The sequence below is a fragment of the Carettochelys insculpta genome, chromosome 1 (genome assembly GCF_033958435.1).
Source record: "Carettochelys insculpta isolate YL-2023 chromosome 1, ASM3395843v1, whole genome shotgun sequence".
NCBI lineage: Eukaryota > Metazoa > Chordata > Testudines > Carettochelyidae > Carettochelys > Carettochelys insculpta.
The window spans coordinates 228,597,474-228,619,594 of record NC_134137.1 but is presented as its reverse complement, the minus strand read 5'-3'; the positions used below and the strand labels follow the sequence as shown (position 1 = coordinate 228,619,594).

The window sequence follows — 22,121 nt, the reverse complement described above, 5'->3', positions numbered from 1 at the left end:
AAATGTAAATGTGTCTTAAATTTCTTTCAGTAGGTACTGATACCAGACTGTCAACTATAACTTGCCATCTACCATCATCCCCCGTTCACTGGGAGAGATCCCAGAGCTGTCCTCAGTTTTCAGATCATCTCAAAATGTCCAGCTAAACGCTGTGCTTATTAAGGAGGCCTATTGCCTGGTAAGTGATGTCAAGCTGCACCTAGAGAAGATGGCCCCCTCTGTCAGGCTGGGGAGAAGATTGGGGGCTAGTGGTAGGGCTCTCTTTGTGAAGGGTAGCTAGCAGCCTCATTGCTACATTTCAGCAAGCTTCTGGGGGCAGGGCCTGGCCTGATAGTAATATGGAGCTAACTGCCTTAAATTGTAATTTCTTGTACTATAGACACAGCCCAAGACTGACTGTCTTCACTGTAAATACCATAAGCTCGATTTTTTTGGGAGCATTAATGTCACTATCACAGTATTGTCAGAACCTGCTGAGTGTAGTGTCAAGCTGGAATTCAAAAGTTTGACTAAGGCCAGCGTGGAAATGCCATGTCTTAAAATCAAATTTATTAGTCTCCAGTAGTGTCCTGTATGTGACCCACAATGTGGGTCAGTGGTCTGCTTGGGCCACTGCTCTCCAGCTGTGCAGGAAATATGTAACAGACAATTTCAAAATGGGACCAGGAAAGCTCTGGGGTCATGTTTGTATGAGAGGCTGAGAAAAACATGTCTCTGCTATTAGCAGTGTGAGCGCATCTACCCCTCACAAATCACCCCAGCACAGAGTTTGTGGTTGTCTGTACACTTGGTATTTTTTTCTGCACTGCCTGGCCATTATCCTGCTGCACCACATGGAAGCAAGGCTGTTTGCATAAGAGGCTGAGAAACTTCTGTGGTTTACATTTGTGCGTGAACCCTGCTCTACAGGCTCCTTTGTAAATGTTAATTTCAACTCACTTTCAAGCACTGAACAGCTACAGCAAGTCTAAAACCAATTCCTGCATAAGTTTTTCACTTCTTGGTTTTAAAGGTTACATCACTTCAAAATATGATTTTCTTAAATATACCTTTTAATGATAACATTCATAGTGTCTAAAACCCTAGGTCAGTCTTGCTCTGTTACAGCAATAAGTGCTGCTAGATGAACATTGTCTATTAGTTTTAACTTACTTGCCAGCTGAGCCCCAGACAACAGCATGTTTGTCCTTTTTGAAAGGAGAACTTGGTGATTCTAAAAGCAGTAGTGGTAGTGTAGAGTTGCTTACAGGTTGTTCAGACATTGATATGTTCTAGATCTTTAACCTTCTAGAAGTAGTTTTGATTTTGCAGGGAGGAAATAGATAACTGAATAGGAAAGACCCACAAGTACTTTAAGTCCACTTTATTCTCATTGACTTGAACAGTTTTGCACAACTTCCAGCAAAATCCATTATGAAATGAGGAAGAGTAGGTGGTTTGGTTTAAACCTCTACATCATTCCTTCCACCTGTGTGGAGGAATTTGTAGCAACACAGTGAAACATCAGAATTTCAACACTGAAAAAAGACAGACGAAACAAAAATATATATATGACTTTCAACTGGTCATACTTTAGGGCCAGGTAGAGCACAATAAATATTAGAATTGTATTATCTTTGACATGTTGTAAAGTTTATAACATCCTCTATTAACTTAAATAGAACATCTGCCCTCTAGCATGGAATGCTACACAGTACACTTGTGGATGGGTCTGAATGAGGATTCTGGCAAAGACTTGTATAGCGACTACTTATTTTATACATGGACCGTTCTTAATAGGCAACATACACTGAAATTAAATGAACTGTAAACTGTCACCATTCACCACCAGAGCAGTAGGTCACATCTCTTATTTTGGGATATCAAAGACATTAATATTTGAAGAGCCTGTTAAGGTTTCATTTGGGCTCTATGCCAGATGGAGTTGGCATAAGAGAAAGCAGTATAATTTGGTCCATTGCTGTTTAAAGCTGGCAGCCTGCTGAAGAGACTGACCCTTAATTAGCACGCCAGCTGCAGCAGTAGTTTCACAGCAATGACAGGCCAGCTAATGGCTGTGAACTTAGTCTGGACTTTATGCTGTGAGACAAAGCATGTTTAAGTCCTCCTGAAATACAACATCCAAAAGGCTGCCTCATTCATTTATCGCAGTGTGCAGCAATATGGTGAATTCTGGCTCAAGCAGGTTAGTGAGAAAAGGCTACTTTGTATTTAGTTGTCCCATATCAATTCTGCCATTAAGTCCAACAAGCAACAGATTGGACTGCTGAGGAAAGGACATGTCCAGTGTGCAATGCAAAAGTCAGCAGCTTCTCTGAGCATCGCCATGAACCTTTCAACAAAAAAGTTCAGCATTAATCCCTCAAAGGGCCTTCCATGCCACAGCTTTATAAGCAAATCAAATTCAGGTTTCTGAAGGGAAAGTTTTGGAAGCTTGCGGTGATTTTTGACATTGCACGAGGTTAAATGCTATGGCCTGCAGCAGGAGGGGGGGACCCCTTATCACCAGAGCGTGTCCTGTCCTGTACTACAAAGCAGCTACACTAAATCTTGCACTTAGAAATGGGAAGCAAGAGAACATTCTTGCTGCTGATAGTTTAGCAGCTATGGCTTTGATTCTAATCGAAGTGTAGTCCAACAGTCCTATTAAATATAAGATAGAAAAATAAATGCTACTTCTCAAATGCAGACCGACTCCTGGCTGCTTTCACATGTTCCTCTTTGTTAACATCTTGCAGAATTCCACAACTGTGTTGTATACACTTGCTGTTACACAGGCTCATTGGAGGGGTTGAAGGGGAACTATACCAGAGAACATTTATAGGTCACAGAAGATCATTATTGGAAAAATTTAATAAATTCCATTTCAAAGCAGGGGAAATGCACATGATCGTCACTGGCTAAAGCTTTGAACATCACCCTAGAATGTACCATATCACTGCACTAATACTCATGCCTCCTCTGCTGTTACAACTTATCTGGTGTACCTCTTCCAAGAGGCAGGAGCCTGGCTGTTCAGATCACATCTAAATGGGAGTGGAGGGGAGGCCAAAAAAACCCCATTCTACAAGTTCACAATCAGTTACACACCCTCAGAGGTCCACATTCACACTAACTCCACCCCCATTTCAGACACACAGGGAGGCCAAACACGAATTAAGAGGAATGTTTTACAAAGACCTACTGAGTATGAACTAGGAGGTGTAGGACTATTAAACTCAGGTACTCGTTTCAGTCTTGCACAGTAGCGGGGCAGAGATAAGAGATTTGAACTGAAGGGGATAAATTGAAAGGGAGGGAATGCCTAGTCTTCCAGACTGCGGAATGCATTCTGCATGTCCTCAAAGAGCTGAGCATAGTCCGCCTTGATATTCGCCTCACCATCTTTCACTGGGTCCTGAAAACACATCAAGTGAAAAAGTTAGTTTTGAGAAACCTCTGCTTCCTTAGACAGGCCAACAATCCTTTGCCAATGGCTCAATTCCTGCCTGACTTTAGGGGGTCACATCTGCTCACTCCTAGAAAAAGCTGATGTTTACAGCCGCTTTAAAATGAGGTTTGTCTTGCTTCCTCCTCTCCCACACACCCCACAATCAGTAGGCTAATGGAGAATTTTCCTAGCTATTATCTAGGCAATTGAGTCTGTGGTGGTTAGAAACCTCTCAGGTGAAAACTAAGTTGCGAAGGACCGAGGTAATGCTCGCACTAGCATCTGGCAATCTAATGCTACGTGACAAGAGGTACAGGGATTATATACCATCTCCCCTCTAGGTATCAAGCACATAGTAATGTTCGTTTTCCTCATTATGCAGAGGCTTAATTCCAAACCAAATCCTGTCCCCTGAAATTGATCTAGCATAGGTCTTCAAGAACATGCCCTGACATCTTCAAGTTACAATAAAACACCCCCAGAGCCCTAGCCACCCTGCATTTGTAGTGAGAAACCAAAACTTGCAGCTGCACTTCCACTGGAGAGACTATAAAAAGTCTAATCTAGAGAAGCACTTAATGGACAGGCTGGGGCATCCTGATCAGCTGGATTTCTCCCCTCTCTCAACTCTGATATTATAGCACGGCAAGCCAGAGGTCGGCAGCCAAAATAGCAAGAATAGCCATTTTTCCAATTCGGTAAAAACCTTGGTAATTCAAGAGCTGTCATGCTTGTGAATACAAGACAGTCCTTAATAACTAACAAACAATACTTCTTGTAACCTGTATTTTAAGAACATCACACACACACACACACACACACACACGATGTGTAATGCAATACATGCTTACTGCAGAATGTTCGCAAGCTTTTTACATGTTCTATTTCCTCACATTTTACGTGTGTTTGTACCACTGTCTTCCCGACTTTCACTCCTGAACCTTCTCTCTCTCTGGAGGACGTTAGGGGGAATTACCCAACGTTTCGAGATCACACATTGTTTGCTATTTAGATGTGAGCTGTTCACCATTTGTTGAACACAATCAGGGTTTGGTTTTGGTTTTTTTACTTTGCAATTGCAGCATAGGGAGCCACAAAGAAGTCCTTAAGGAGCTGCATGCGTCTGTTGAGCTGCAGGATGCAGACCCCTAAATTAGGCCATAGATGCATCTGCTCTCCCAGCAGACCTCTCTATCTAACTGGGATGGGGGCCATAGAAGTGCTAATAAAATGGTTGCTGGCTTCCTTCAACTAGATTTCTGTTCAGAAGATACTTAAAAAAAAACACACACACACATTTCTTTGCCACTCCAGACTGGATGTCCGTTTACAACCATTACTCGTTATTAGATGTTTACTTGAAAACTGTGTTAATGAGTCACCAATGACTATCAATTAAAATACAATACAGTAATTTTTGGACCCAAGTCACCTAGCAGCACTGCAGACCAGCTGGGTGAGTGTGACCTCAGTAATGGGAGCTTTCTCTGCATTTATCCTCCAAGGCAGTTCTCAGCTAAGAGAACTAGGGCCATGTATTTGATATTGCTGCTTAGGCTGTGAGAAAGATATTTTACCTCCACCAAAAAAGTAAAGCGGGTGTCTCAGTTTGTGGAACTATTTCTCCCCATGTAAGAAAAACGTTTACAAACAACAACTCAGGATAATGGCTTTGCAGATGCATTGAAGGCTTCATAAGACTTCTTGTCCCCTTACAAAGCAATGTCAGTATCTCTATTCCAATGCAGCAGGGGGCCATATAAAGAGAGGCCAGACAGCCAGTCTGTCTGCCCACAGACATACCTTGAATTTCATTGCAACGAGTCTCTGGAGGATTTCAGACATATTTTCTCGGATGATGGACCATGTGATCTTATTGTCACTCTGGGCTGTGGTCTCTACTGCTCTGCGCGCCATGTCATAGAATGCAATCATATTGGAAAGCATCCCCACTGTCTTATAAAAAGGGCAGAACCTGATGGAAACAAGACAGAATCTAGTATGAATGACTGATGACTTTCCCAGGTTGTAGTGCAGCTGACAATAACGAAGTGAGGAAGGCAGCAGAGCTCTCACATAACTGTCTCACAGGACTTGTCTACTTTGACGGGAGGGTAAAGGCTCTGTATGTCCATCTTCCAGGGTTTGATTTAGCAGGTCTAGTAAGAACGCACTAAATTGAAAGCTGGGGGGAGGCACCCAACAGTTAACCCCAGTACTCTCAGCAGTCGCAAAGAGGAAAGAAAGTGAAGGGGAGAATATCTCCTGCTGACCTGCTACTGTGGAGATAGTACAGAAAAGTGGCATAAGGTAGGATGACTCCAGCAATGCAATTTGTGTAGCTGGAGTTGAGTATCTTGCATTGATTTTCTCCCCTAGTTTAGGCCTGGCCGCAGAGACTGGATTCCCTTGGTGGTTGGCAGTTTAGAAGTACTGGCCTATCTCACCCCATAAAGCTACATCATAAAACCTTTGATACACTCACTTCTAAGAGGCATACACTGCTTATTACAGGTTACACCGTTTTTCACCAGTGCAAGATACGTCATAGTATGATCCAGTGGCACCAGATCTTCAACTTAAGCCATGAGCAGAGTTGAAGTGTAAAGATAGTTCCCAAATAGGATTTCCATCCAAACGCAGAACACAGAAGAATGAACAGGGAGCACACAGCCTCCTGGCCCTCACCTGTCATAAGGGCTGTAGCCATTCTGCTGCAGGAAGTCATCCTTGATCAGTTTGGCAACCTCCAGTGTAATTTTGTCTGTTTCTGCCAAGGAAGCCTAGAAGACAAAGTCTAAATTTAGTTCGGTGCCAAGTTCTGTGTATGGGAGAGCTGGGTGTTTGCTCCCTAACTCTGCTAAGGCCCATGATACCACCAAAAAGCTTGTTTACCCCATCATCTTCATCTACAGGCATGTGGCTTGCCTAGCCCCCCACCCCCTCTTTTCAGAGTAAATACAAATTAATTTTTTTGCATATTTCCCCATTTACTCATACAAAGCCAATTATTCAGCCAGCCACCAGGAGACCACAAACAGCATGAAATACAGCTGTTAAGTTTCCACCGTACATTGGGATACCTGCAGTTGTTAAGTGAGAGATTTCCTTCAAGATGTTAATTGCCTGCCTGCAGAGCACCACACACTAGACAGACATGGTGCTTGCCAAAAGGCAGCTGTAGCAAGAAGCAAGCCTGCAGCAGACTGGGGAGCCACCACATCTGTGTTCCCAGCTCCAGCATGGCCACACAGACTCTCAACAATTCATCTAAGGGTGTTTCAGTAAAACACGTAATTTTAGACCATCAACAATAAAAACCAGACTGTCGCTAAGAGGCTAAACCAGTAGTTGCTTTTTCCAGTCTGCCATTTCCTGATAAAGCAAATTAAGTCAGTGATAAGGAAGTTCTTAATTGCATGTTGCACAGCACCATCTCTCCCCCTCCTCCTCAGCTATGATCTTGTACCAAGAGTCACTTAAAATCTTTGGGCGATTAGACTCCAGTGTCTGGGATGTGTTTTCAGAGACCCGTGCAAGAGGCACCACAGAGAGCTATAATATAAAAGATCATTAAAAGTGGCCAAGTAGCACGTTTAAGCACTCAAAGGAAAGCTGCCCAAGTTGAAGACGTGCACAGGCACAAGGGGCAGGTGGGGTTGTGTGTTCAACAGTCCCATTCCCTGACCATGGGTTATTTTCACAGGACCTCAGCCTTATTCAATATGCAGGTTGGATGGTGCTCAGTGAGGAAGCAGGGGCATGACACTTCTTTCCAAAGTAACTTGTTACAAGCACAGCAAAGAGTAAGGCTGCCCCCATAGCAGGTCAAGATACTTCTAATAGTAAATACAAACTTTAATATCTACTGAACAATTTTAATTTTAGCTGGTTGTGAGTGCTGCCTTGCCTCACCTACCAAATGGCATCTGCACTGTGACCTTGTGACTGAAGGCTACTGTGACGCATGCTCCAAAGGGGGCAGAGTTAAGACTGCATGGGCTACCTTAATGTCGGCACCTCCCGAGTTTGATGTTTTGCTCTTCAGCCTCAGCATCTGTTTCTTTGTATGTTAGGGTAGATCCTACTCTCCTCCCAGAACAAATGGGAGAATCCAAACCACATTGTTCTCCTAGTCATTTGACTAGAGAACAGAAGAGCTGCCAAAGCGTGTGTGTACATTCGTTTAGCATGCTCCACTCCATGATGTCAGGTTACAGATGCAATACCATCTTTGACTTCCTTCCCAGTGTGCCAGCCTAACCAAATTTTAGAGGAAAAAAAATGGGTATGTGTAAATCTGTCACACACACTGACAGCAGTAGTGTTTTACCAGACTTCAGTTCCAGGTTTAAAACTAGGTGAGTAGCAAATTGAAGAACTGGATGGGGGCAGAGGAGAGGTTTTGAACCTTGGAGAGCTGTTGATATGGATGCAAGGGTCAAAAGGAGAGGGCAGCTTCAATCAAAATGGCAGTGCAGCAAAGCTCCATGTTGTGGTTTAAAGGTGTCTGGCACAGACAAGAATTGAGTTTGTGTTTTTTGTGGTGTATAGACAGGCCCTGAATGGGTAAGTTCAGACTTTTTCCTGCTCTTTTCACCTCAGCTATTCAAATGTAGTCATCATTTTGCCTGGGGAGTGAAGAAGTGAAATCTGGCAGAGAGGAAAGTTTCTTCTCTCAGTCCACCACACTGGTTAATGCTGTTGCCAACATTTAACTCCCACCACATGAAAAAAAAAAAAACCCTTGGGAGAAGAGATTTATTAGAGGCCGCAACTGACATCCCAAGTATTTCTGTAAGGTGGGTTAGTCACACAGAAGCACCTTCAGACAAGTGTGAACATATCCACACTAAAGGGTTTGCTCTATGTTGGCTAAAAAAACAGTGTAGTTAAAGTGGTACAAAAAAACCTCCAGAAACAAACTACATAGACTCAGGCCTAAGGTCAAAACAAGTTGAAAAAAGTCTTCTGGAGCATGTTTGACACCTTTACACATCAGAGTAGGAAAGGGCCCACCCCTGGTTTTCTTCTTTTCCAGGACACAGAAAAAGAGAGCTTGTGGGCAGGCACCTTCTAGTACAAGCGTCCCCTTCTGTGGCTGCTGGATCCCTGGTTCCTGCCCATTACTTCCCAAGACCCAGTTTCTTCCAATGAAAGGTAATGTGTAGGCTAGCTTGGCTCATGCGCACAATGGGAGAAGAAATGTGACAGGTATTAACTATGTACATGCACATCTGAGATTTTTTTTTATAGCATCAGTTGACACAGTCAGTTTTCTTTGGGACCCTCATGATACTTCTCTTCCAGGGCAGTTTCTCTGTCCAAGTTTAGCTTTCTACCCAGAAATGCCAAAATGTTCTGAGAAACTAAAAAAAGCTTGTAGAAGGAAAAGCCAAACTTGTTGGCAGACCAGGCACTGGGCTAAATAGACCATTAGTTTGATCCCATATAGCCATTTTACGTTCTTAAAGTTTTGATTACTTTTCCTCCAGGTCTCAGTACCTGCACACATCCACAAACTGGCTAATGGTAGCTCCCTCTCTGCAAGTCTGTGCTAAGAGCAGTGAAACAGAGGCAGGCCTGTTCTTTGGAAGGTCTCATTAAGACACTGTATTTCCTCCCTAGCCCCACTCACTGTTCAGTTTTTGCTGCTTACCTTCCCCACAAGCTGCACGATCTCTGCCAGATCCTCTTCTTCCTGCAAGATCTCTTTGGCCTTTGTCCTCAAGGGAACAAACTCTGTGAAGTGCTTGTCATAATACTCATCGAGGGCCCGGGTGTACTTGCTGTAGCTGATCAGCCAATTGACAGATGGGAAGTGCTTGCGCTGAGCCAGCTTCTTATCCAAGCCCCAAAACACCTGCCAAATCCAAACGGATTCAATAGTTTCCTTCCCAGCAGAAGGCAAGTTATTAACTGAAAACCAGTATAAAGGCCCACAGATTTCTGCATAATGAGTATAGCAAAAGGCCATCCAGATCCTCTAGACAGAAAAATCTTTCCTCCCCTCATTTATTCCACCACAGCTGGGGGACCTTAGACACTCAGAGGCCCTCTCCCACAGTGCTTGACATTTATTTCATGATTTCTGGAGCAGAGATCCACTGACAGTCTGTCTTGAATATCATCCCAGTGTCAGGTGGAGGAGCTGCCCTGCACAGGACAGATTTCAATCCTGCAGCCTACAGAACTAAATGGAGCCCAACCAAGTGCCAGTACCTAAAATGACAGTCTTCCCAAAATAGCTATCCCCTAGGCTCACCTCTAGGTCCAACTCCTCTCTAAAAAAAGTCTCAATGATCCTTCATTTAGAAGGCAGACCCTCTTCCCCCCACCCCCCACGCATACACACTTCCCCCAGTATCTTAGTAGGAGGTAGACATCCTTGCATTAGGCCTCTCAGACAGACATGAATACTTCTGGGGACTTAGCCAACAGGATGAATCTGTATTTCGGGGGCTCAGGTGGCAGATGAAAAGGGAGGCTGGGGAGCCTGACAGGGCTCAGGACAGAGGTAGGTTGCCAGCAGCTGCTGCTGTGTCTGAACAAGTAGGTCTTCTTGAAAGGGACAATGTGCCCCTCTGTCTCTCACAGAGTATGTTTGTCTGTAAGAGACAGTGAATGTATGTGTGAGACACTGACCTACCAACACACACTTGTATTATTGTTGTTACTTCTTGATGTTTTCTTCAAAGCACGGGGTCCCCCCCTAGATCTGTGCATTTTGTAATTTTTATTTCTCTTACACTTCAAATTTAAATTTTGAGTGGTGAGGTTTCAAATGCTTTAACTGGTTTTGGCTGGAGTATAGGTCTTTGGTTTCTACCCATGGCACACAGTACATCGGTGTGGTACACAACAAAATTCATGCTGCACATGAATGGAAAAATACTGGAACAATGGGTAGCACATACCTGAACAATCCCCAGAGTAGCAGATGTGACAGGATCTGAGAAATCACCACCAGGGGGAGAGACACTGAGCATGAGGAGAAAAAGGAAAGGAGTAATCAGCAGCAGCAGTCATGGAGAACTACACTGAAGCTCCAAACCCAACACCACAACTCAACAGCAGCAGCAGCCCAGTTTGTCATTCGCTGCTTCTTCCTTTCAACAAAAGGAAGATCTTTGAAACCCAACTCAGGGTGCATGAAGAGGAGGGCCTCAGCGGCTTTACATTTGGTGAAGTCCCATTTCCTCTTTCAGCCTTCCAAATTCTTGGTACAAAATAGTATTCAACAATCAAGAGCTGAAACTTCAAAGCAGGCAGCAGGACATTCGGCTTCTGAACTCTGGTCCCAAGAATGCATTCAGAATTCAAACACAATCTGAAGCGAAACAACATTTCTCCTGAGCACAAATCCAGATATGGGACCCATTAAAACTTTCCATTGCAGGAGACATTGCCCTGCCATGTATCTGTATCCATCCATCCATCCATTTCCAAATCCCAGGAATACATTTACAGTTGATCTAGTAATTTAGCTTCAAAGATCCAAGTGACATCCCACCCCAGCCTCATGGGTCAAGGTGTGACCCAGAGCTCACTATACAAAGGATAAGCTGCTTGCAGGAAAACCCATGAGGATTCTCTCAAAACATCCTGAGGGCCACAGAATTTGAAGTGTTGCAGGGTGGTTTGTCACAGACGATGTCTTTTCTTGTCGTGGTCAATATCATTCCAATGAATTGTAGCACCAGGTTGTTATACAGATGGATGATGGAACAACTACAGCAGGGTTTCAACACTTGCAAGGGTTCTGTGTTTAGAACCCTCATGAATGTTGATTTTTTTCCTGAATACAGGAGGTGCCCGGGGCACCAGAAAAGCAGCCACTTGTGAATAACTGAATTCACAAACCTTAAAGTTCGCAAATCATGATACTCTACTGTACTGTAAGACCTTCGAGAGCAATGGATAGGCACTGAAATCCATTAGAATCCTGTACCACTTGCTTTTCTGAAAGTGAAGGTGCTTCTAAATTGTATGTGGATATATATGTTAACTGGGACATTCCTGCACGTCTAGGGAAAGTTACTTTCCTAATGCCACACTAAGATAGCTGTAGCCCATCTCCCTACTCTCATCACCAGTAAGCTGTCTACATTTGTGGCTTCCCTCAACAGAAACTGCCCCCACAAAACGTCTCCAGCATCTCTCTCTCTCTGTCCAAGTCTCTGAGCCTGTACTCTCATCCCGTTCAACCCCTCAACTGCAGATGCAAATCACCCTTCCTGCCTGTCACGCTGACCAGATCACTCCCCTCCCTCAGCCTGATGCTTTACTAGTGGATGGGGTGGGGCGGGGGACAAAAAAAAAAAAAAAAAAAAAAAAAAAAAAAAAAAAAAATCATCAGAGGGATTTTCAAGGGATTTTCACCAAGATCAAAAGATCCCCACCTATGCAAGTTTCTTTCACACCAAGGAGTTCATGTTCTGCCCTTATTGGCCTTTCAGCTCTGCCTGTGTTCCAACTTTCAGCCACTCAAGTACCAGCTTTCCACAATCATCTGTATATTATCTTCCATCCCTGCTGCTCCTTGAGCAAACCTACAGGCCCCTTATCCTTTCCACATTGCAGTCATTCCTCAATATTGATGACAGGCATGTTCTTCCCTCCCCACCCAAACGCTCTTAACTGTCAGTCTGTCCTTAGACTGGTAGTTCCTCAGGGCAGGGACCATTCCTACTTGCTCCTCTGGGAAGCACTGAGCATCATCCATCCCCTGAGAAGAGCTTCTGCCATGGATTGCAGCTGACAGGTTCAGTACTTACGCTCCAACGATGCTGACACTCCCTTCCCGCTCAGGGTTCCCTAGACACTTCACTCTGCCAGCTCGCTCGTAGAACGAGGCCAGACGTGCCCCCAGATAGGCTGGATAGCCGCTGTCTGCAAACATCACAGAGAAACTACATCACACAAAGGCTCAGCAGCTATGGGAAGGCCTCCCATGGCTGGGCAGCAAGAAGGACGACAACTCACCAGCTGGCATTTCAGCTAAGCGCCCTGAAATTTCCCTAAGGGCTTCAGCCCATCGGGAAGTGGAGTCAGCCATCATACTGACATTGTAGCCCATGTCCCGGAAGTACTCAGACAGGGTGATTCCTAGAACAAAGAGAAGAGCAGGCTGCAGGTTACAGTCTGGAGAGGTAGGCTGGCTTGCACGCCTTCCCTGAAGGGGGGCAGTATTTTCCGGTAATGCTGCACTCAATTTTGACAACGGGCTGATAGTTACTCCTTTTGGACCCAAGTGTTTCCTCACCACTTGGGTCTCTCCCCCCCTGCTGCAATTGTCCAAAGATTTGCTCTCTATCCCCACTGTGAGATGAGTCATGTAGACTCTGCCCATGCTTGTTCTTCTTGTCCAGCACATTCAAGAGCTGTGCCATTAGTTAACTTGTACTGCTTTTAAAAAGCTGCCTCTGCAGCACCATAACATACAGAGAGGCTATGTCCAAAGCATGGCCTAAACAGTCCTTCTCAGTGGAGAAGGAGATTTAAAGCTCATGGGACACATCTTTTGATTGCCGAACTGGCAGATGACAGTAATTTCAAGGAGATCAGATTTTGTTCCACCTATTTGACAGCACCCAATAAATAGCACACGTTAAAAAAAACTAAGGGAAGACAAAGCGAATAACCCTTACCCCACCAATTTATGAGGGAAGAAGCTAGCAATGTAGAGAGATAAAAAAGGCACATGGATGTATTCCACAGTCAAGAACTCATAGCCCCATACTCGCTCCAGAATGAGCTAAGCTTTATAGAGTTGATCCTACAGAACTATAAGATCAGACCGGACATAAAATCCACACTAGTGGCATGGATTGAAATGGCAAATGCAATTCCTGGCCGCATATATTTAAGAGAAAAAATCAGACTACTACACAAAACCTATTGATAAGGAGGGTTTAAAAAGACCAGTTTCTGAAAATAAAATGACTCAGTGACCAAGGAATACATCCATATCTTGACTTCCAAAGTGGAAGGTGACACTTGGGCCAGATAGCCTCAATTCCCCTTATGTCTCTTACCAGTATAAATAGAGGCCTCTCTGGCAGCAACAGGCATGTTGGAGGTGTTTGCTACTAGGGCTGTTCTCTTCATAATACTTTCTACCTTGCCATCAACTTCCATTGTGAGCTACAAAGGTGAAAGAAGCAGCACAATCTGTATAACCGCCGCAGTGATTATCCCCCACTCCTGTGGCTGACAGAGCATTTGCCCCCACAGTTGTCACAACTACAGAGGACTGGACTCAGGGCTTGCAATTTCTATATGCTGTTCGCTTACCAAGACCCCCAAGTGACTTTGGGTAAGTCCCTTAATTTACATGCCTCAGTTTGCCCATCTGTAAAAAGGTAAGGACAGATTTACTAGCAGTAAGTGAGTGTTTGTAATGCTTATTCAGGTAATTCAACCAATACTAAGAATTTATATTGGCTCTTTGTCCTTCAAAATGGTATACGAACAACTGTATTTTGGAACCGGGACTATGTGGACAATAAGGAGAGAGGGAAAGAGGCAGAAAAGGTGAATGACCCTCTAGAGCACAGAGGAGGTATTAGTGCTCATGCCCTACAACTGAGGCCTCTGTCCTGTGCTCCAACCCTTGTCCTTTAATATGCTGGGTGAGTAGTATTGCTCAATTATTGCCTTCTGGTTCTTACATTTGCCATTTTCCTGGCTTATCTTAGTGTTACCATTCAAGAGAAGCTTGTGAGGGAAATGCTGAGTGTACTGTCTTTATGAATTTACCTACACACTTTTCCTTAGTGTACACAACACCCCCCCAGGCAAGAATCTATGTCCATGTTTGTCCCACCTGTTCTGTAACCTCTACAAGACGCTAACTTTCCCAGGAGGAACATCTGTCCTCCCCACTATTGCATCACGGTAAAGAACTGACTCAATTCTCCCAACCCAATGACAACTGGAAGTGGATAAGGGGGAAGAGTGCTGCACAGATGCTAATTTGAAAACATAAGGCTATACGTGGGGAGCACATTGCTTTGCGCATCATTTCACTAACATGCCCCTGCTAAATGCTGCACTAGGGTTGAGATTAAAAAAAACAAAAACAAAACAGGGTTTTCCATTCCATAATCAAATTCCAGGCAGACCCATTAGGTACAGACAGGGCTTTCATTTTTCCCCCCCTTTTACAAAAGCAGCACTGAAGAGCACATTGTCACATTGCCTGTATTAATTCACAGCAATACACCCTTTTTAGATTTTTGTAAGTGCAAGCACCTTCACTCCTATTTACACACACAGGGGCAGCATTCAAACAATGTTCAGAAAGATTTTCTTCATGGGTGCACCTAAAATCTCAATGGGTTATTAAGTTTGCCTATTTGGGATTTGTTTTAAAGCAAAAGTTAGAGGAAAACTAACCCACTGGTAGTTTAGGAGGAGATGACCTCACAGCAGACTTTAAACTGACCTCCTTCCCCAGACGAGCGAGGGCTAACTCTTACTATAGCCCAATACAGATGGCCATTGCCACATAGCACCTGGGGGCACATGAAGCCCACAACAGCTAAGGATCTGACAGCACCTAGAGTGCAGTAGTTATCAACATGCAGACCATGAACTGCTTGTGGCCCAATGAGCATAACGCTGTGGCCCTCAGACATACGAAGGCCATACAGGTAGCACTGGGTGCAGCCCACGTAACACCATGGGCCAGGTATGTGGCTTACAGTGGTAAATCAACTGAGAACCGCTGCTCTAGTGTTTCTAGACACGTGCAATAGCTCTGTTTCCAGGAAGGTCTGGACAGAATCCTTGTATTCCATGCATACTGACCTCTGGGAAATCTCTGAGTACTTCAGACATCTCATTTCCTCGTTCTCCACAGCCTACATAGATGATAACATCACTGTTGGAGTACTTAGAGAGTGACTGTGAGATCACAGTCTTTCCACAGCCAAAGGCCCCTGGGATAGCAGTAGTACCACCTTGTACACATCTGAGTAAAGAAGAGTCAGACTGATTACACCAAACCCAGACAGAGAAAAGAGTGGTCCTGTTTGTATATTGGAACAAATTTTCTTCTCAGCACTCTGAGACCACCTCACTTCACTGGCCTAAGGAGGCAAGCCAGCATAAAAAGCCAGGATCAGTGTTCCATGCCATGTGTGTTCAAGATATTTTAACAAGCCAGAAGAGAGGTAGCAGGCAGTTACTCCCCTATACCAACAGCATCTACCACTGCTCCCAAAGTAACTAAACAGTGCTGGGACACCAGCAGGACTTATAGATTTCATAACCTCCAAAAGTGTGTTTCACTAATGGAGATGCCTGAGGTATGCACACACCGAGAAGTGACTTAGAAGCATCATGGAGAGAGGTGAGACATAAGACCAAAGTCACCCAACTTAAATGCCTAAAATCAGACACTTAAGTGTAGGTAATTAAATGCAGGGGGGGTCTGTTTTCACAGATGCTAAGCCTCTGGAGTCACTGGGGCTGCAATCCTTAGGCCTCCCAATTTGGAAAATTTTGGTCCTTGTACAGTTGCTTTCTCAGTGATAAGATCTTGGACTATTTATACTTGGGAGACTCCCCAGCTGTAGTATTTACTATGCCTGTTTTTTTAAAATGACATTTTCCTTCATCTTTTGGTGCTCTGGGAAGTTTTGCTTTTGTTGGGGATTTCTCTGAAGTACCTCCATCACCATTTTTGGGACGTTGCTTTGGGACATGGAAAATGTATACATAATTTTCCATTCCTTTCAGAGGAGTTCTTATACAAAAGAGGTCAAAACTGATCAGAATCCCAGGTAGTACTCACGGGAAGAGTGCATCAAGGACCCGCTGGCCAGTTAGCAATGGATGGTTGGCTGGTAACTTTTCAGTGACGGGACGGACTTGACGAACCGGCCAGACCTGGACCATAGTAAACTTCTCCTTCACGCCTTCAAATTCCAGCTCCAAGACAACATCCTACCAAGCAGAGACCCACAGGAGTGTGCAAATTCTCATTCTCACAGCTCTATACAGGTTCCCACCAACAATGCACACCATTAATGGCTAGGGACCTCAGTGTAATACCTAAGCCTGTGAGGAGTCCGCTTCCCATCTTTATAACACATCAGGGAAATCAGGTAACAGTATTAAGCTTCAGCTTCATATAGTCACAACACATAGTAGTTAACAAAAATGTCAGTGCCGATTCTGTGTATGCTTGGGACACTGCAGGAATACCCTCAGTGGGGTGGCAAATGGTGTATGATGCACACAAGCAAGGTGGAGATTTCCCCATACAGAGGAGCTTGATTTCACAAAGTGTGAGAGGATCACTGCTTGAAAGCTGGCATCAGATGACCTGCAACTCCAGTACCCAGCTACATAAAATGCCAGGACACTAAGCAGGGTACACACCTTTGGGCTACCAGAGTGGAATGCACTAGCCAACACCCTTTGGAAAAAACTTACTGATGTGTCGTAGTTCCCTGGTGGAGCTATGTATGTTACTGTACCCCTGTTCCGTGGAGGCAACATAATTTTGTGTTTGATAAGGGAGTTTTCATTCACCACTCCATAAATATCTCCCCCAGTGATATGACTGCCAACCTAGGATCCGAAGGAAAAAAAAATACATATTATATTATATATATATATTCGTTTAGTCATACAAAGCTTCAGTTTTAGAAAGAAGCACCAGGCTTGGTAAACAGTCCTTCCCTAGCACCTCGATTGTCTCCTGTGTAACGCAGTTGCAGCATAGTAGCCTGTTTGCACCTTTTACTAGCATTGTGACAGGCCTGCTAGAAACATGCCATCAACCTACACAGAAATAGCAACCATTATATGCAGAGAGGCTTACAAGTCTCAGGCAACCTTGTGATTACTGGCTAGTGCTGGAAATTCCCTGGCCGCCTCTCTACTCAGCTGCCAGACTAACGTGGAGTATAGTAGGGATGAAATGGGCCAATTTGTAGGCAATGGAAAGTGCAGTACTTAGACTAGAAGAAGGCAACGGATCAAAGGTCTCGTGTTTCAGCAGTGAACTTGTCTTCAGGGTCCTCAAAATAACTTGGCTAGAAATATTCCATTTACAGAGTTACACCACCCTCTCCCAGAAAAAGGATGTTAGAGAATATTGCTATCCTACTTTCTATGCCCAGTGTGCTCACAAATTCTCTATATCGCACCAGACACACCGCCAGTTTAATAGGTACCACCGTATTTACAAACGGTGCCACTTAGACATTCACTGCCTGCTCTTCCGTAGTCACGTAGCCATAATCAACCACCATATACCCAGCCTGAAGCACAATGGACTTCTGTAACAAGGCCTGTGGCACCTTACAGACTAACAGATATTTTGGAGCATAACCTTTCGTGGGCAAAGACCTGCTTCATCAGAATCAAGTTATCTGAAAATGTGACTCAGTTCCATCACTCTACGCATTCTTCCCCCGCCCTGCAATGTGTGTGCGCATGTTGACGGGGTGGGGGTGGGGATGATTTTTGGCAGCTTTGTCATAGCCTACCCGCAGGTTTTTGGAAGGTGAGAACGCCCATTTCAGGTCTTTGCTCAGAGCCGACACGTTGACACCTCTGGGGATGTAGATACTTTGGGTCAGAGTGCTGATGTCTGTCAGAGGCCTCTGGATACCATCAAAAATGGCCCCCATAATGCCAGGGCCAAGTTCCACTGAGAGGGGTTTCCCAGTACGAAGTACAGGATCGCCTACGGAGACACCAGCTAAAGAGACCTGTTCAGGAAAAGCTCATCCACATATTTACCAAAAGACATTTTATCTCAACAGGTCAGCTGCTCACATTGTGCAATGCACTGTATCATGTAGGACACAAGCATTCAGCCTCTAGTCTCATACATCAGGCTGGAATAATTAAGACTGACATTTTCATTCTCCAGAGATGAGAGACTAAATATTTTCCCTTATGATCACTACTCCTGAGCCACTAAATGGAAAAGTTTACTGGAAGCCCACAATCCTATTTTGAGACTCAAGAACAGCAGATAATAGCTAGCTCATCTCTGAAGAGCCACATGTGACTTACACCTCTGGGAGGAAAGGATAAGACAATGAGTCACAGGCGACCATGCCATTTGATGTGCTACCACAAGCATGGCTGAACTATGGGTCATGAGTCCCAAGAAGCTCTTTTACAGTTCAAGTGCAGCTCCGCACTCCGTTCTTCATCTACCAGCAAGGGCAGAGGGAGTCCAGGGTTTCTGCCCTGTGGTGGGGTAGCAGGACTAAGGATGTCTGGGCCTTGGCTCAGGAAGGGATAGTGTCAGAGCAGAACCCCACACTAACAAGTACCATCCCATAGGGCAGGGTGAAGATTTCTGCATGTGGCTAACAGGCTCAGTAAGTTTGGCCACACTTGTGTGATCAGAAGGTGCTCACATACCATGGTGATGAGGTTTATATAAAAGAGCCCTTCCAGTGTAAAATTAACATGTCAAGTCAGGAGGCAAGAGGCCTATTCTCCCTTTAAACCGTATCTTTTCCACAACGATGGAGGCACCATGGCTGACTTCAAGTTTACTGACTCCCTCCCCCGATAGTCTCCCTCCTTCTCAAATGTCATTTTTAACCAGTACTAGACGATACTATTGATCCAAACTTGCCTGCTACCAAAATGTAGGGATTTTCCAAGGACACCTGTACAATATGCTTGTGGTTCAGCAGAGAACTGAATCCATTCAAAGAATGATTCCTCATTTTACAGTTGTATTACAGTATTTTATAGTGTACGCTTTTTGAAACCAAGGAAAGCTCCCACAAAAACTGAATTTGCTTGCTAACTCAAACGTTTGTCGTTTGTATTCATCAATGAACAAGCAGTCCCTCATACCTTTGAGCTTGGTAACTGTACTGTATCTAACATTATGCATGAAAGCTGGACTGAGGCTTACAGAGATGAAAGAATTGGCAATTTCCTTCAATAGCATCAAAAAATCTTATTCGGCTTCTGTGTATCCTCTTGGTTACATGTGTGAGGAGAGAAGATGTGACGTGAGGTGTGAGAGTTCAAAAGAGTATACTGGGCAAGGTAGAGATGAGCTTATAGGACAACAACAACTGTGAAGCAGGTTTCTGAGGAAATAGCTACAGAGGAATTAATGTAAGTTCCTCACCTCCAGTCAAGCAAAACTCCAGCCTTTTGAAGCTACATAGGAGGGGAGGATGACATTCTGCTGTTCCCAGAGGCTGGCAATCAAAGGCTTCAGTAGGGAAAGAAACCGCCTGATCTGTCCAGTCTGAATTCAGGGTCTCACTCGGAGGCAGTTATGATTTGTAATGATGGGTAAAACCCAGCAGTAGGTTTTAAAAGACTGACTCCTACTAAAGCCCAAGGTTGAAGCTGGGGTGATGCCAGATTAATGTTTAATAAAAAAAAAAAAAAAACCACAACACCACACCCAATGTAACCATGTGAGTTCCCTTAGTGTTTAATAGGTTTTTCTCTGTATTGTTTTCACTTTAAGACTAAAATGTTTATAAAGCACTGTGTGGTAGCTTGTAATTGCTGGCAATAACTGTTCATAGCCACTGGAAAGGGAGCACAACCCAGATACTGGACCTTTTCAGGAAGTGTGGTTTGCCGGAGAACTCAGTGTAGACAAGAAACTTTGCAACCTGGAAATACTCCCTCTGTCCAAGAGGGATGATGGCTGAGCAGGTGGGAGCCTAGAGTGCGCGTCCTTCATAGATGCAAGTCCTACAGAAGCAACAGTGTAATTTGAAGACCGTCTCATTACCAGGATTGTGCAATTTATTTAAAAAGTACATGCATGAAACTCCAAAGCCTGTGTAAAGGATAAGGAACAGAGATGGTTCTGCCTATGACCATTGACATGGACCCACAGAGGATTATTTGCGCTACTGTATTTGTCATCCTACCTTTTAGGATTACTTAATTTGATAGGCCTCAAAGACACCAGAGAGAAGGATACAGGTTTCTTCATACACCTGGATAGTGGCCATATCACCCTCCAGACGGATAATTTCTCCCACCAGCTCACAGTGGCCAACTCGTACCAATTCGTACATAGCTGCACCTGCCATGTTGCAGGCAGTGACCACTGAAAAAGAAAAACACTCAAGTTATGCTATTTTTCTGTTGGGTTCACAGATTTCTTCAGACAAGATGTGAATACAGCAGTGCTGGAAAGCATAGGCCTGTACGCAGTCTGTGTAAATAGTAAATAGGTTCTGCTAAAGGGACAGCTGCCGAGCTTCTGAGCCAAAATGAAGTGATCCTATGCTTATTACACTGGTTCTCTGGGGTCCATGGTGCACCACCCTCATATTTTAGTTATCTACAGACAGCTGTAATTCTTTTCCAGGACATGCCCTGTACTCAGCATGAAACTAAGAAGGTTTAAGGTCCTATCCACCTAAATCCCTGCTAAAAAAGCTACTGCTTCCGCAAAGCCCATCATAATCGCATTCACTTCTGGGGAAAAGTTAAACAAGACATTCACCACTACTCTGACACTGAACTATCTGGTGTATTTCCTGTTTAACTTATGCAGCAGGGTTTCTTAAACTACGTTCTGTGGAACACTGGTGTTCGTGAACAACTTGCAGGAGTGCCACGAGCATTTGGAACAATACATATCTACCATCAGTGTATTTCTTGTTATTAAAACCAGATACAATGTTACTTCTTCATTGCTAGGATACCTGATTTCATGACTTCATTTTGTTTTGGCTGTATTTGTTGCTGTTTCATGTCAGACACGTTTTTTGAAGAAAATTTTCATAGGTGTTCCGCATTTAAAAAAAATTGTTGTTTGGTGTTCCTTGTCTCAAAAAAACACTATTATGGAGCATAGTAGGGCAGGAAGAGTGCCATTTTAATCTTAATGTTACTAGTTATATTTGATAATTTGATTTTGCAGGAATGTGACGGACAACAGTTAAACATATCTTTAAGGTTGGTAGAGCTTTTACCACCTGATTAGAACAACACTCATCCCTCGCTATACGAGCACAATTGGTTCCCAACTTTCTGCTCGTAGGCAGAAACTTGTAAGAGGGACACTAAATTCCTATTAAATTACATGTAAAAGTCTCTGATTAGTTCCTAGGGCTCCCAGATTTGGGAAGGAGTGGCGGCAGGTGGCGCTGATTTTTGAAAGGTGAGTGAACCTTGGGTTGGGGAGGGTTAAAGGCTGGGGATAGTTTGGGGCTGTGAGCAGGAGGGAGGGTTAAAATCTGGTGGCGGGTTGGGGGGGGCGTTCAGGCTGCCACAGTTTGGGCCCAGTGGGGAAGGGTCAGGCGGCAGGGGATTCTGGAGGTGGGCAGGTTAGGGGGTCTGGCTGCTGCGGTTTGGGTCTTCAGGGCTGGTGGGGGGGGGGGGGGGTTGGGCTGGAGGACCCATGGGGAATACAGGCAGTGGCGGGAGAGGGTGTCAGGCTGTGGGTCCAGTAAGGTGGTCTGGCTGCAGTGGTTGGGGCTGTGGGGCGGGGGAGGGGGGGGCTAAGGCTCATATTAACGGGGGGGAGTTCACTGGTAGAGTGAACTAAGGTAGGTAAATGCGTCCCTCGTTTAAGCGAGTACTCAAACAAGGGATGAGTGTATTTTGAAGCAGATTACATTTTGGCTCTAAATTACACGTCACTGAAATGACTAACTACAATAGGTTATACGCTGCCTTATAGATGAAGCATAACTTACGTTTAAGGAAGATT

General features: G+C 44.4%; 1 protein-coding gene across 2 annotated transcripts in view; it reads right to left on the bottom strand.

Moving 5' to 3' along the window:
- Positions 1-1,348: 1,348 nt before the first annotated feature.
- Positions 1,349-22,121, bottom strand: part of ATP6V1A (ATPase H+ transporting V1 subunit A) — a 40,051-nt gene continuing 19,278 nt past the window's right edge. For both annotated transcript variants that reach the window (XM_075000896.1, XM_075000906.1), the window contains exons 3-15: positions 20,379-20,507; positions 17,938-18,152; positions 16,877-17,014; positions 16,233-16,384; positions 15,245-15,407; positions 13,468-13,576; positions 12,416-12,538; positions 12,208-12,322; positions 10,348-10,411; positions 9,090-9,293; positions 6,119-6,213; positions 5,234-5,405; positions 1,349-3,397 (exon numbers count right to left, since the gene is read on the bottom strand). In XM_075000896.1, coding sequence (XP_074856997.1) covers positions 3,305-3,397; positions 5,234-5,405; positions 6,119-6,213; positions 9,090-9,293; positions 10,348-10,411; positions 12,208-12,322; positions 12,416-12,538; positions 13,468-13,576; positions 15,245-15,407; positions 16,233-16,384; positions 16,877-17,014; positions 17,938-18,152; positions 20,379-20,507 — 1,772 coding nt within the window. In that variant the 3' untranslated portion in view covers positions 1,349-3,304. The remainder of the gene's footprint in view (positions 3,398-5,233; positions 5,406-6,118; positions 6,214-9,089; positions 9,294-10,347; positions 10,412-12,207; positions 12,323-12,415; positions 12,539-13,467; positions 13,577-15,244; positions 15,408-16,232; positions 16,385-16,876; positions 17,015-17,937; positions 18,153-20,378; positions 20,508-22,121) is intronic.